We start from the raw sequence: 16,338 nt of genomic DNA, 5'->3' as shown, positions 1-16,338 counted from the left end.
GCTTGTCCCATTAGTCGTGTAGAAAGCATTCGTGCTTTCTAATTACGCCTAGCACAACTTGTTTAGTTTTTTCACAGTTCTTATTGTCCACTTACTCTGACGCCCTCCTAAAGTGTTTCTGCACTGAGGAATGAAAGTTCACGCCCCAAAAACAATTGTCTAAGATAAATCGATTTAGTGAAAAAAAAAGAAGTATATATGCAAAGAATTTATGTATGGATTCGTCCAATAAATCTGCACCGTTTTTTAATTGAAGCATTAAGATTGCTGGAGCTTCATAATAAAATAGTGAAGGGAAAGGCCTCTGAGAAGATGGCAGAAGCCATGTGGTATCCTCAGCCTCACCTTCAAGTCGCTTGACAGGTGTGAAAAATATAGGTGAATACGTTTATGTATAAAATGTTTAGTCTTATGTTTATAGTTCAGTAAGTGAATTTGAAAGTTAGTAGTAGTGTACTATATTATTTAAAGTGTGTATTCAGTTAGTAAATTCAGTCTCAATTGCTAAAATACTATTTTTTATACTGCACTTTCTTATGAAAAGGAGAAGAATAGTTTCTGTTATAATTTAAAAGCCTTTATAGTGTGCAGATTTACAGTAGCAGTGCGATCATTTTGAAAATTTTCGCGTTCCTAAGTACAGGTTAACAATAGGAAGGCATTAAAATATGGCTATAAATTCAGTATTTTATGCAAATTACAAAACCTTCTAAAACTTTGGCGGTATTAGTGCTATATCGCCGTGGTTCCGAAGTCGTCAAAGGGGTTGTGGACTTGAATTCCTCTGTGCAAATTCACTTTAGGATGACTTGAGTGTATGTACGCGATAAAAATTATCGTGCAAAAGATTTAAGCAAGTTGTGCTAGATGACCATGAAAAGCACGAACGCTATCTAACCGAGTCAGGGCCTGAGCGTTAGACAGCGCGGAGCAAGCGCGTCAGCGACAGTGGGTATAGACATAAACGAGGATAGCGCAAAACATAGTATATTGCATAAAACACTGCAGTATTCGGGAAAACACTTGTATTCGGGGTAGATACTAAATGTCACCCCCAAAATGTACTAAATTAGGGTGTACTAGGTTAGATTTGTCCTTCAAAACAAAAGCTTGAAACTTTTCCAATTTCGAGTAAAAAATGTATAATCGTCTAGAAATGTATACGCCACTTCCACACTTCCTTTCCCGCGACAAAATCATAACAAGTGTTCATCTCCGCCAAATAGTCCCTTCCGTCTCCACATACAGTACTGCTTAAAACATCAAAAACAACCACTTTCAACTATTCTCCTTATCTGATTTTCACTCACTCTTCCTCACGAACCAAAATAAATTCCCCAATTGATCCGGTAAATTTCCCAAAATTGGTCCGGCGAAGAGATAAATATCCAAAGTATCGAATCAATAGTTAAAGAGTAATCCATGCATTTTTTGATTATTTTATTTTATTCATTGTACAGAGCACTTAATTTTACTCCTCGGAAGCATGCATCCAACAGTAAAACCCTGAACAGTAAAAGAAACAAAAATATCACACAACTGTACGGTTTGTTCGTTAATTATGATTCAATTCGTTTCCGAAATGAATTTGAATTCACATATATTCATCTCTTAAAGTTGATTCAATTACTGTAAGTATTGTCTCTCCCTACAAAAGATAATGCTATCTGTTGGGGATCTTTACACTCATCTTGACACACAGTACATCATCGAAATTTTAGAACTGAGAAAAAACTGCTGTAATTAATGAGAAATTAAAAAGATAGAATCATAACTGCGTTAGTTGCACAAGAACTTTTGGTCATGAACAAACTCCGTTTACAATTAAAGATTTTGCAAGTGAGATCTGTTGAGTAAGTTTTAAAATAGGTAATGTCCTTTCAAAAGATCATGTCAGTTGAATTTAGGAAGGTGCGTCGTAGTCCAAGGGAAATGGGCACCTTTGCTTAAGCTCAGCAGCATTTCGTTAGAGACAAACTCTCATCTAAAGAGTTGATGATGTGTTACCCTTCAATGAATATACTTCTATCTTCAATACTTACAATCTCAGACATAATTTGAGTAGGTTCCCCTTTTATTGTATGTGAAGTTTCCTATGGTAAAAAATAATAAACAGGGTGGTCCAAAAATGTGGAAAAACTCTAATAAATGATACACGCTGAAGATATAAGCAACCTCGCCATAACAATAAATATAAGAAGAAGATGCGAAAGCATGCCGGTGGTCGTCGAAGGAAGCCCAACCTCAAAGTGATCGATATGTATCCTTAATGGCGAAAAGGATAGCTGCAGACCTTGGAATCGCTACCGCTATACATGTATCTACCAGAACCATTTCGCGGTGCTTAAATGAGGTTGGTTTGTATGCACCGAAGCCTGTTAAATGCATCCTACTTCAACTACGCCATCGTCACAAACGGTTACAGTGGTGTCAGGAATGTGTTGGTTGAGATCAGCAGCAGAGTGATGTTCTACGACGAATCCCGTTTCAATGCGACAAGTGATTCTGGTCATCAGTTTCTGTGGAGAGAACGGGGAAAACATTATGCACAACATAATGTTCATGAAGTGATCGCTATGGCCGCCAAGGCGTGATGGTGTGGGCAGGCATTATTCACAATTTCAGAACCCCGCTTCGCATCTTTTCAGCGAGACAACCTGACATCAAAGCGGTTTTGCAGAGAGATTGTTCTGAATCATGTTTGTCGTTTTTGGGATGCGATAAGTTCGGATTTTCTGTTTATGGACGACAATGCGCACCCACACAGGACCGCTGAACCATCGGTCACACTTAAACGTGATGCTTACTCTCCGGACTTGCATTAATGTCCTAGGAGGTCACATCTCTTTGCCCTTCTAACAGGAAAACCCATTTTTCGTGGCTGTTTAGGTATGCTTCAAAGAGCGTCTTTTTCTTTTTCCGTTTTCTTCTTTTCCCATGCGGTACAATCTGTACCATTTTCCATTGGAATAATTGCACACGAACTCTACTGCATATGTACTGCGTTTCATATTTCCCTCAATGTCTATTCTGAATTATTCCGAAAAATGTTACTGTTCCTTAGTATTTTTCAAGCAGTATCTATAATTATCTATCTATATCTCTGTATATATATATATATATATAGAGAGAGAGAGAGAGAGAGAGAAAGAGAGAAAGAGAGAGAAAGAAAGAAAAAAAGAAAGAGAGAGGATGTTCTAAAAATGAAGCCCATGGAACACAGAGCTCTATTCTACATGTCAAAATAAAGCGAAGATGTTATATGATGGAATGTCCTCCAAGGCCTCCTTCAGCCGGTATGAGGAATCAAAATTTCAGTATGTGGCAACATCACATATTAATTTGGAAACATTAGTATTGTTCTTCAAATCCATCAAAGTTACATCGATTGTTAAGGTAATAAGTAGTGATAGTGTCAACGTCTACTGATTTTTAACTGTCATTTGGCAAGAACCGATGTAATTATTTGATGGATTGGTATATGTAATATGTGGTTCTTTATCTGCGACGTTGCCACATAGTGCAATTCGCGTCTCCGGACGAGAACCCGAAAGGTATATAAATATATATATTTTTTGGTGTATTTTGACTTGTAGATTAATGATCTGTGGTCCGTGGGCGCCATTTTTTGAAACAACCTATATATGGATATGATCAAGGGAGGGGCTGAACCATATTTTGCCGTTTTATCCAGTGTAAAGCAGGATTGAAGCCCATTTTATCCAGTGTATATCTGAGCGTCAAGGGGGGGGGGCTATAGCCCCCCTTGGATCCGTCATTGTATATATATATATATATATATATATATATATATATATATATATATATATATATATATATATATATATATATATATATATATATATATATATATATGTGTGTGTGTGTGTGTTATGGGGCGTGAAAAATCTTGCTTGTAAGTACTAGCCAGCCAGAAAAATCTAGTCAGACCAAGTGGTGCACATCCTGTTTCATCTTGATCGATCGGACTTGATGCGCCAAATGTAAAAGAAGTACTCGCCACTGGTGAGCAGGCGAGTAGATTTTTCAAGCCCTGTATCTCTCTCTCTGTATGTATATATATATGGATATCTAGAGTAACTCTGAAAATCCTAGGAGCAGTTTCAACCAAACTTAATAGATATATGGCTTACACTCTGTAAAAAATGCAGTGGGAGTAAGACATCATAAAGAGTAGGGGTTGGAAGGGGTGACTGATATTAGTGTTAAACCAATAGCTTTCGAAGTCGTTGAAATTAATAGTGAGGCTCCCAGTGCCCCATCGGCAGAGGAAGGTGTAAAAAAAAGTATCATTTTAGAAATGACTGAGATTAGTGTCGAATTCATAGTTTTCGGGGTCAGGAAAACGGCTGACCAGTTTGAAATTACTTTTGGAACATATTACTCCGCCTCAAGCTGGGCTTTTTAACCATATCAATTTGATTCAGGGACGTGTTTTGTGGGAGTTGGATGTTTCAAAATTTATATCGAAAGTAGATTGTCACGACACTTTCATTGGAATGCGTGTCCTAAGGGGAAACAAGATTAAGATATTTTCCATAAACTTATTCTTCCCGTGCGAAAAATGGTCATTTCAGGTAGTAGGTATCTATATACCAAATTCATAGTGATAATTGCATCCGTTGAATTCCTGAAATGACGCTCCTGATTGAATCTATTTTAGTTAAATTATTTGGTGAGTGAACTGGCGAATCCTTAAAATGTATTCCATAGATCTAATATCTCACTAATCCTTTAAGTTAAAAAGATGAAACTTTGTAAACTCTTTGTTAAAAATGAGTGCGTCAACGTTTCGAGAATTCTTTTATAAGGAGAAAAGAGGCAATTTATATAGTTATCTTCCACATTCAAATTGTCTGTCTCATGAACTCGGGAAAACTGCTGATCCATTTGAAATGAATTTTATGTGTACTGTACTCGGATTTACTTTCAATTTATTCAAGTGTTTTCTTGTGCTGAATACGTTTGAATTGAAAATAGTTCCTGTCCGTTGTGAAGAGGTTACTAAAATGTTGGAGGAAAATAAGACCTTATCTGAGAGTGTTTATGAAATAGAGGGATCTGTTTCGTAATTTTTGCCGGGACAAAAATATGTCCCTATTATGGAAGTATCCGTTAATGGAAATTTCAAATATATATATATACAGCGATATTTTGAACATATACACTGAAGAAATCGCTGTGGCGAGATTCTGTCCAGGGGAGGTTTTAGCCAGGCAAGATGTTGGCCCGCGAGGTTTTTGACCCTATGAGATTGCGGTCCGCGATGTTGTCTATCCAAACTGTTCTCATGTTACATTGTTTTGCATATACGAAATTCACGTAATTTGTTTTATGTTCATGTCCTGTGTATTTCATCAGTAGGTCTGGTTATGAGACTTTGCCAGGAGATCTGTATGAGGCTTATATTTTTACGTCCCACGATTGTGATCTGTAGGCTAAAGGAAACGATAAGAAATGAATATTGATAATGAAATAGTAGGCTTATAGTCCTCATGGAAATGACAACGAACTTCTTCGAATCATTTATTATCAGAGTGGATTGATTTAAATCATCTGATTTAAATCACTTTATTTTTTAATAAAAATCGTTGATTTAAATCGAATTCCGAAATAAATTAATTTAAAGTGAAAATAAGTAAAATCTCGTTTCTGTTCTGTTATTTCGATTATTGAAGTTAATAATCTTAATACAATGAGACTCAAATGTAGAGTATAGTATGAAAACAAGTGTCATGCAGAGGATGATTAGGGAAAATCCCGTTTAGAACAGCAATCCTGCTTTCTTCTTTTCGTAACATTGGGTTTGGGTTTTAAAATCGTTAACTATTCCAACGGGGAAATCACCAATCGACATTTAAGAGGAAAATTCTTTTTTATGCGTGTCTGTTTGTTTGTTCCTAGATAGTAAGGCGTATTTAGAGAGGTCCTATCCCCTCTCCAAAAATTTTTTTGTTAATTTTATAACTAGGCGAAATTTATGTATTTCATGCCGCAAGCTAGTTCTGAGTTTTTAAAAATAGGCCCCTGCCAAATATCTGTAACTTTCGTGAAAAAAAGTGTCATTTTGATAAACGTTGCTATACTTTTTCCTTAATGCTTAACCTTTTAAATTATATCACCTATTTTTAGGTGATAGGGTAGAATCTTCATTATTCGATTAAAAAAATACCAATAAGGCTTTTTACTTCGTTTTCTTCAAGACTGGAGGAATTTTAGAACACGTTACATATGCTTTCACGCCTTTCTGCGTTGAGGCATATTGTATGATGACGTCATAAATTTAAAAATATATTTTTTGTTATTATTATTTTTTTGGCGGGTTACATTTTGCATTCAGAAGACTGAAATTTTGCACTTTCATAAAGTGCACCCCTTAATAATTTTCAGATGTTTTAATATCTCTGCGTGGAAATAGAGGGGCCCAGAGGGGCAAAAATGTTTAAAAAAGAATATTTTTTAACAAAAAATAGCTTTTTTCGTGATTTTCCTGCCTCAGATGGAGACATATGAATGGTACCGTTTCAGAGGCTGTTCCATTCTGTAGAAAATGATGTACGTACCATGTTGCTAGTATAAATATGGATGTCTCAGGAAATTGTTACCTGAGATCCTGTTCTATACGGGAATCTGGGGTATTTGGGAAATATTATTTTTCGCGGGCTTACTTTTGAAATTTTGCCTACCTACAAGATTGAAATTTTGCACATTTACTCAGTGCACCCCTCAGTATTTTTCAGATTTGTTTCAGGTCTCTACCTTAAAACGGGGGGAGAAGTCCACAGAGATTTAAAAAAAAAAAAAAAAAAAAAAAAAAAAAAAAAAAAAAAAAACTAAATTCCTTTTTTCGTGATTTACCCGCCCGAGATAGATGATGGAAACATTTGAAGAGTATTGTTTGAAAATTTGTTTTATTCTGAAGAGAATAATGTACAAATCATGATCCTAGGATAAATAGGGATGTCTGAGGAAAGTTTTATATTACATCCGGGTCATCTGGGGCATTGTGGGAATGTTCTTAGCTCATTGTTAAATAGTTTTCTCACCCTTACTACTCAAGATCGAAGCTTGAAATTTTGTACACACATTTAGTACACCCCTTAATATTTCCCAGTTGATTTTGAGATCTGTGCGTTAACACAGGGGAATCCAGAGGGAATTAAAATTTTTAAAAAAAGTAAAAAAAGTACCGATTACTTTCAAAATTTCCCGCTTCAGCAACATGATAGGGAAATGTGAATGTTACCATTTCAAAAGCTGTTCTATTCTAAAGAGAGTGATGTATGTACCATGATCCTAGGATAAATAGGGATGATCCTGTAGCTGCTTGACTGAAAGTCTATAATTTACCTTTAAAATGAGCCATAATTTAAAAGGGTTGAGAAACATTGTTTGGGATTGATACAAGTTAACGATTGGGGGTAATTCAAAATTCAACCCCAATACTTTCACTTAAATGGCATAATTAGTATTTAATACTAATTCCTAATGCTTTTTCTTCAGTTCGCGACTTGTATTATACGAGGAGAAAGATTTGATTTAAATCGATTTAAATCAAAAAATCAACAAAAATGATTTTTTTTTAAAAAGAAGTCATGATTTTTTCCACCCTGTTTATTATTCATACTGTTCTCTTTCATAGATCAATTACTGAAGTAATTATCAGTCACTGTTCAGTTCTGTTAATAAATGTTCATTGTCATTTTTTTTTCAGTTAATCGAAGCTGGCTTTCTCGAAATCTGATATTTGTTACTCTGTGCATGAATCACGGCTTAAAGATGTCCAGAAGGTACTACAATAGAGGATACCGAAACTCAGGATGTAAGTATATTAAATACTGCAGTAAAGTATAATTTTGTGTTCTTTATAATTTGTAACCTGTGGTTACTCATTCCGTGCATTTAAAGTGTAACTTTTTAGAAATTGCTACTTTAGTTAGGAATAGGTTTGCGAAGAAGATTTAAATTCCTTCTTTAAATTGATCAATATATTTACAATGTAATGGGCTTTCTGGGAGTACTTACGTACAAATCCAGAATATATGGAGTGACATTCGTTTAACTCAGTAGTTGATCGTCTCATGTATTCGGACTTAATATGAATCCCTAAAGTTGCTTTATTTATATTTTCTTCTGTACGGTATTTGTCAGCAATACTTTGATTCATTTATGGAAAATAAACCCACACGATTCTTTTGACAGTGCAAAATTTTGCCTGCAGGTAATGTAAAAGTACATTTTTGAAGAGAATCCGAAAACAAGTTCTATATTTCGTATAATGCAATATATGTGTATGTTATTTTCCAATCAAATAAGTAAACTCTTAAGTTAGTCAAACCTGATATGTATTTATTGTTATTTAGTGAATATCTGTTGCATACTTTGACATGATCTTTCATATATAATGGCAGATGAAGCCGTGAAATGAGCTATCTAGGCATATTGGTGATAGTATCAAATTCAATTAAATTATATAGTATATTAGTAATATAAGCATATTTAAGAGCATTGTTAATGCAATACTACTTGTATATTACGTAATATGAATTCTTAAAGCCCATAAATAATGGTTTTTCTATTTGGAATTTGGATCTTTGGTATGTAACCTTTCTCTCACGGCTATAAAATGAACATTTTTGTTTTGGCCCTTAGTGTTGTATTATGTTTTGCTTGACTCCTCTTTCCCTTAAATGAAACATCTTAAAAATCGTTTATAAAATTACAGACGCTATTACACGAAGAAAGATATAGGCAGTGATGATTTCAGGAGGAAGCCTGGGAAAAATTCTACCCAGGATATACTTCCGGTCATGTACAGCATACCAGCATTTTCACAGTACTCCTTTAACTTCCGTGTATTGAATCGTTTCCCTCAGGGAAATCTTCTGAAATCACCACTGGATTTAGATTCTTAGATGTACAGCACAATTTACCAGTGTACGTTTTTGGGAAAAGAAGGTTGCCAAATGATGTTCTTTTTATTGTTATTGTGTCAGTACTGTATTTCTTAATTATAGTGTCCCACTTCTTATTTAACCAACCCATACCTAGTTCAGTTTTGATTGTTTAAAAGAATAAACGAATTTTCAAAGCCAGTCTTTGACTTAAATTTTTTGGCTCCAGATGATTATGTTCTGATTATTCATCTCTTAAGATGTTCTTTGGCACGTGCTTCTAAATTCCTTTTAGTCATTTAATTTTAACATAGATGTAGTTTGACACTTTTGTTAAGATTAACAACCACTAACTACATGTGCCTTGTGATTCCTACTCTGATGATTAGTTGACTGAGATCATTGCAACCAATCCTGTTCTCATCATCAGGAAGACATAGAATTGAAGAACTTTGACTTCTGAAAATTACTCGAGAAAACGATAATACCGAAGTCACGATTTTAACTATTGATGATCACCTACACACACCAGCTCAAAATTTAAGAACGACAGATCCATACAAAATATCCGGATGAACCGAACTTCCCAGCGTGCAAAGCTGTGGCGATCTTTATTCCTTAGGCCCATCAAATTTTCTTCTGATCCGACCAGTAGTTACCGAGAAATGAAGTACCACATTAGGGTGGCCACCCACTTGGAAAACCGGGAAACCATGGAAAAGTCAGTGGATTTACAAACATCGGGAAAAGTCAGGGAATTTTGCGCAAAAAAAAAAAAAAAAAACTGCTTTGATGAAAATATAAGTATTTACTATCTTCCTAGCCATTTAGCTTCTCTATTTTTATTCAAAATCTTTCCAGTCTCTGGGAGCTTCGCCCCCAGACCCTTACTCACTACAATAATGAATCATTTAGTACTTCGGTGCTAGTGGAGAGGGCGGAGCCAATGGTGTTCGCGTGACCTTCAGCTAACCAATCATGGTTGCAGACAGTGTTTCTTCCAGACCTATTTTTGGGGGAGCACTGCCTTCCCCCCGGATCTCAGAAAGTGCCCTCCCCCGAGCAGACCAAAATATGTCTATAATATAACAATAAATAGAATAGTATCAGTAGTCCCCCCCCCCCGGGAACATTTTGTTTCTGAAAGAAACACTGGGCAAACATGGCCTGACTTCTGCTGTGCCAAAGCAAGTTGACTTTCACGTGATTAAAGGAAGTGTGCTGGTTGTGACCTACCGTGCGTATTGTATGACTTTAATGTAACACTTGTCATTTCGGTCTGTTTCCCGACACGCAGCGAATTTCAAGCTGATGTTCCCTGATAACGAAAGTTGTAGTAAAATGCAATTAGATAACGTACGAAGTTAGCTTATACCATTGTTCATGGGCTTAGGCCACTGTTTAAAAGTGATCTCGATGAACTACAAAACTACAGGTTTCACGTTATTGGATTTGATAAAAGCTTAACGAAGTCTCACGATTCGCTTTTGGGACGTAAATAAAAACCCAGTTTTGTCAAGATATTTGAATTCGGTTTCCCTCGGACATTCAGTGTGCACAGACATTGAAGTAAGTTTTAAGAATGGCGTCTTAGGTTTAGACCTGAAAAATTGTTGAAATTTCCATGGATGGCCCTCATATTAATTTCTAGTTTCTAAGTGATTTGCAGAAAGTTCCTGCAAGTTCACCTTCAGATCCAGTTCTCCTTCATATTGGAAGTTGTAGGCTGCACACTGTGGATTGTGCTTTCAAAACTGCCATGGAAGCAACAGTATGAAAATGAAAAGAATAAGTGAGGGCTTCTTGTAATTTATTCAAAGACGTTCCAGCTCATCGAGAAGATTATATAAGATTCACAGAATGTTCTATGTTTCCTAAAAAAATTGCAGCATTAGATGGATTGAAAATGCAGAGGTTGCTTCCGAAACTATGGAAATATTAACCCACGTTATGAAATACATGCAGCGGGTTGCTAACGAGAGGAAAGTGCCAGGATGTAAGAGTTTTAATGCTTAAGAAATTCCATAAATGATAAGTTGCTTGCTGCAAATCCAGGCTTTTTCACAGCATTAGCAAAGATTGTTGAACCATTTTTACGCGAGTTTCAGGGAGATGCTCCTTTAGCTCCTTTCCTTTACAATTCCCTCCATGCCGTTGTGTTGTCTGTAGCTGGTCGTTTTGCGAAAGATGGTGCTTTGGTAGGCAAGCCATTAGTGAACATTGATTTTTAGAAGAAGGAAAACCTGAAAGAAGCTAAATTTGTAAACATTGGCCATACATCAAAGGATGCTTTGCTGTGCCTCAAAGAGAGATTCTTAAATTTCGTAAAAGATTGTCGCACAGGATGTCAGAAATTTGTAGTGAAAATAGTGGAGAGGTCACCTTTGAAATCCAAGCTGACAAGTGCAATTTCGTTTCTGGATCCACGCGTATTTGTGGATGACAAGGCAGCTGCAAAGAGAGGGTCCAGTTGTCTGGAAATCGTGGTATTTAGCTGATCAAATCGAAGGGGAATTTAAAACTTTCTATCAGAATCCTCTGGTGTTGGGAGCAATGAAGACTTATGATAGAAAAAAAAAGAGATTAGATAACCATTGGATGGAAATTCTAGGCGCATACTGAACGCAGATGGCTGTTTTTTGTGAGATTTCTCTTAATTCTCATAGGAATGCCATTGTAGGGAGGGGATTTTCAATCAACAAAGAATGTTTGATAGAAAATCAAAGTGAGCAGAGTCTAATTGTACTAAGGAGGGTGCACGATACAATTTCAGCTGTTAATAGTATAGAAAAGTTCAAAATTACAAAGAAAGTTGTTCATGGTGCCCTCAGTGCTCATGGAGTTTGTGGTGAATCCTGAAGAACCACAAAGAGGAAGAGGAGAAACAGAAGACAAATGTCATTAAGGGTAAGGTTGTTGAACTAGAGGCAAAGAACATGGAGTTGTTGGTTGAGGTTAAGGAGAAGCTGTCTGCAGTTGATGAGGAAAGCAGTCATTTGACGTCTTGAACATTTCAATGTGTGTGGTATTAATCCCAGTAGTTCGGTTTTTAGTGAGCATATGATTTTGTGGTGTGAGATATTAAAAAAAGGTTCAGTGAATGTCGTGTTGAATTTTGGAAACAGTTACAGTGTGTCGTTTTTTGTAAATAGTGTTAATCTTCGGACTGAAAATTACCAAATTGGTGTGGATCAGTGATGAAGAAATATTGGCAGGTAAGTTACTATAATTAGACCTTAGAAAGATAGAAATTAGAAAACTGGATTAAAATTAGACTGCAGTTACCTTCCGTTGTGTTCTTTTTAGTTTTAGTGATGCTACATCGTAGTTTACTTCCTGCTTTGTGACGAATTTTGCTTAAAAATATGCGAATATATCCATTTTGGATCTTCTCTGGAAATTTCTGAAAAGGTCTGGAAAACTGGTAAAAGTCAGGGAATTTAAAAATCCCAAAAGAGTGGCCACCCTGAACATACAAGCCGAGCCAAGCCTATCCCAGGCCGAGCTTGGCCACCAAACATAACGATCTTTATTCTGTAGATGATGGGCTATTTGCCCATCAAATTTGGTTTAGATCCGGCCAGTAATTACCGAGAAATAAAGTACCACGCAATTTGAAAGGATGAAAGTTGTTACATCCTATTTCCAGTTGGTTAGAAAAACTCAACACGTGCCAAATCTATTTGTACATATCCGAAGTTTTTCGTGTTTTCCTAAAGCTCGCTTTATGTAATAAGGCGATTTTTGCATTTTATGGACTCAGTTTTTGGCCGAGATGTACCTCGAGCCCACACGCATTAGAAGAAGTGAGTTCTGATCTAGTGGCTAGAGCGTGCGTCGTTAGTGTACGTAGTCGTGCGTTTGGTTGCCAGTAGATGAGTATTAAAAAAAAAAACTGGTCCGGATTCCACCATAAACTGTAGATTTACGTCTCATACAGCCTTGATGCTGAAAACGTACACTGAACTTCAACCAACATAACAGTGAAAAGGGAGAATAAAATAATAAGAAAATGATGGTAACATACCTTTACGTATAATCTTAAAGTGAGCATTATTGTTATGCCTCTTGGGTACAATTACAACAACATTTTGTTCATTGTATTTACTTTCATTTTTCTGTTGTGTTCTAAATAGTTCTGCATCGAGATGGTGCTGGAGGAGAGTCATCCGAAGGCAGAAGACCATGGAGAGGTGATCGAAAGGAGGAGAGGCATCAGAGATTCAAAAGTGATTCGTACGGAGGGGGAGATGATCGTTTTAGTAAATGGAGAAGCACGAATGAAGACGAGAAAGAGAGTTGTGGCACTGAACAGTCGCAATATTCGGGGAAACACCCACCATGGTTGCGTGGAAAAGCAATTGGTGAGAATAATATTGAATAGTTTTAATGCAAGTTTCTTGAAGAGTTGTATTAGGAATAAACAGAAATGTGCACGAAGATACTAGAAGGAAAAACATAATTTCTCTAGGTTTAGTCTTAGCATTAGTAAACGGAACAGGAAAGAATTGAGGGGTAATAAGAATAGGATAGAGTAAAGTGCAAGTAAATATTAAAAATACACAGCTCTATTTGGAAAATTTTTGAAGTTTTTTTTTCTTTTAAATCAAAAGAATGTCGGGCGTGTTGTTGCATACTTCTTATATGAGGCATCTTGATCTTAGTTTATCATATTTTCCCGAAGTAGGTGTAATTTATTCAATTGTTGACCGATGCTATAAGACAGTATTCCGAACATTTTTTTATCTGATGACACACTTTACTGAAGGTCCGAAACATTTGCTGCACACTTGATCGTGTATTAATAATAATATAAATGAAGTAGTTTAGTAATTTCTGTGGAGCAGTGACTCTATAGCAGGACGCAAGATTTCAAAGTCAGACGCACTCGCCAATCCAAAAATGATGGTGTCGCCAGTATCTCTCACGTACAAAGTATGAGAGAGGTCCCCCCCCTCACCCCGGCCTTTGGTTTGACAAAAGAAAAACTTCACATTCCGTGTTTTCTCTCACTCAGAGACAATTATTTTCGTGAGAAATAGAAACTGCGCAGCCCTATGAATCTAGGTAGAAACCATTCCTACTGAACACTGGTTGCCAGCTCTAAATTTCTAGTCGCCAATGGCGACCTGGCGACCGGAAATGTTGCGCCCTGCTCTATAGTATTGAGCATTGTTACTGTTGCTGAAGTCGTTGACCGGTACAATGGTATATAAGGAAAGAATAAAGTCAGACTAAATTTGCGCAAGTACGTATTTTCTTCTTCTTCTTCTTCTTCTTCTTCTTCTTCTTATTATTATTATTATTATTATTATTATTATTATTATTATCTATACCAATAATGTATACTAATTCTTAAATATAAATAAAATCACGTGTTTCACCATTTTGGAAAATTCCGCTCCTTACAAGGAAGATGTGGTCATTCCCTTTCTTTATTGAGAAAGTGCTCATTATGAAAATTTGCTTAAGTATGAGATGAAAAGATTGGTATATGAACTCTTTAATAAAAATAATTAAATACGTACTTCAGCGTCTGCAAAAATTCCGCTTCTGAAGATGATAAAGGAAACAATTTCTTTAGTATGAAGATTTCTCATTTATTTGTTCAGAAAATTCTTATGTAAAAATTTGCTTAAGTAGGAAATGTGAAGTTCGTTACATAAACTCCTAAATAAAAAATAGGAAATAAACGTATTTCAGCGTTGTTGAAAATTCTGCTTCTGGAAGGTTAAAGGAAGAGAGATCAATATTTACGAATATATATGGAAAAGTGGAAGTAATTAACTGAAAATTCAGGCCTAGAAACGTGAGATTTGAACAGAAAACTCGTTTTGTTACAGGAGCAATGAAACAACGGTTTTTTTTAATACATTGGTAAGAGAGGTAAATGATATTCAAATGTTTTGTCCAGAATAGAGTACCACATAAATCCCTGAAGTTAGAAAGCTGATACTCGACATATAAACTCCTCATCAAAGATAAGCGGAAACGTTTTAAAAAATTCCCGTTTTAAGAGGAAAGAGGTATTTGCTATTATTTCTTTTCACCACATTGAAAGCGATGTTGTTTGTTGTTTATGATCGCATAGCAGGAAAATGGCTGAAAATTTTGAAATGAATTTTAGAACATACTTATTATCTGTCTCGAGCTAGATTTCAGTCCCCACTTTGATTAAAGGACATATCCTAAAGGAATATAATGTTCAAACGTAATGCGAAAAATGGAGTATCTCATAAGCCCTTCAAGTTGGAAAGATAAAAATCTGTATACTATAAACTCTCATTACAAGTGAGCGTCGACGTCACTCTACATTTTCCAAAATTCCAGTTTTAAGGGGGGAGGGAGACGTGAAATTTCTGTACTTTTCCGCCACGTTGTCCGTTGTTTGTGATCGCATAATCGAAAGGGCTTACCCGTTTGAAATTAATCTTGGAACGTAGTTCCTGCCTAAAAATTTGTATCATGTCACATTGATTAAGGAGCGTAAACCTATTCTCGCCGTGCAAAGAACGGGCATTTCAGCTAGTATAAGGAAAGTTAGTTCACTTTAATCGAAATATTAGGAGATAAGGTGACTCATTGGTAGAGTGCTTGCTTTGAGTGAGTGAGAGCTTTGAAAGTGTCTGGTGTAATCACAGGCCATGTGTGCTTGTAATGGACACCACCATGTTCATGGATTATTTTTTTCGTAGTTCCTTTCCTGTTTTTCTCACTGTTTTTATTCCAACAATTATTCCATTATTATTCAGCAGTATATATAATCCACTTCCTTTGATCTACAGGGTTAACAGAGGAACTTTTTTTTTCATTTTTCAGCGGAACTGTAAAATACTTATTCCCATAATAGCTCACACGCTCATCCGTTCTCACAGTACTGTAGAAGTTACTACAAAACAATTTTTCTCAAGGAAAGGAATGCACTATAAGAATTGAATACTATCAGATCTATTTAAATTCGTAGATATGTTTCCAACAAAGAATAAATATTTCAGCCAACTTTATAATACCAACAAATATAGAATCCCCCCGCACTATATAAGCTCTTTTATGAATAATTTAGAAATTCATGAAATGATTTGAACATATGTTTCTAATATTTAGAACACACTTACGTCCGTGTTTCCTGAAGACAGACAGATATGAATAATGATCAGCAGTATTTCAAACCCTAATCGGGGGTTTTCATGCGGCGAATTTTATATATACATTTCTAAGGGTTTTCAACGAATACAAATGTATGGAAAAGTAGATTTCACAATCAGTTGGTACTCCATGAGCTCCCTCATGACTAAGTGGTTACCGTATGTGCCTTTGACGTGGAAAACCCGGGTTCGATTCCCGACATGAGCTCATGTATTTTGGATCCCACGTTAAGCTGTAGGTTCATGTCTCATATAGCCTCGCTGCTGAAAAGAATGAT

The 16,338-nt window shown here is 36.0% G+C and overlaps 1 protein-coding gene across 5 annotated transcripts in view; it reads left to right on the top strand.

Annotated features, from left to right (window-relative positions):
• Positions 1-227: 227 nt before the first annotated feature.
• Positions 228-16,338, top strand: part of LOC145668676 (ATP-dependent DNA/RNA helicase DHX36-like) — a 111,095-nt gene continuing 94,984 nt past the window's right edge. The window contains exons 1-3 of one of the 5 annotated variants that reach the window (XM_081736736.1): positions 228-378; positions 7,736-7,843; positions 13,052-13,279. In XM_081736736.1, coding sequence (XP_081592862.1) covers positions 7,783-7,843; positions 13,052-13,279 — 289 coding nt within the window. In that variant the 5' untranslated portion in view covers positions 228-378; positions 7,736-7,782. Of the gene's footprint in view, positions 442-923; positions 949-7,735; positions 7,844-13,051; positions 13,280-16,338 lie in introns of those variants that run through there. The other 4 variants (XM_081736737.1, XM_081736735.1, XM_081736738.1 and 1 more) reach the window with 4 other exon arrangements.

This window comes from Thermobia domestica, chromosome 13, assembly GCF_964235325.1.
Source record: "Thermobia domestica chromosome 13, izTheDome1.hap1.1, whole genome shotgun sequence".
Taxonomy (NCBI): domain Eukaryota; kingdom Metazoa; phylum Arthropoda; class Insecta; order Zygentoma; family Lepismatidae; genus Thermobia; species Thermobia domestica.
This window is presented reverse-complemented; position numbering and strand designations above follow the sequence as displayed.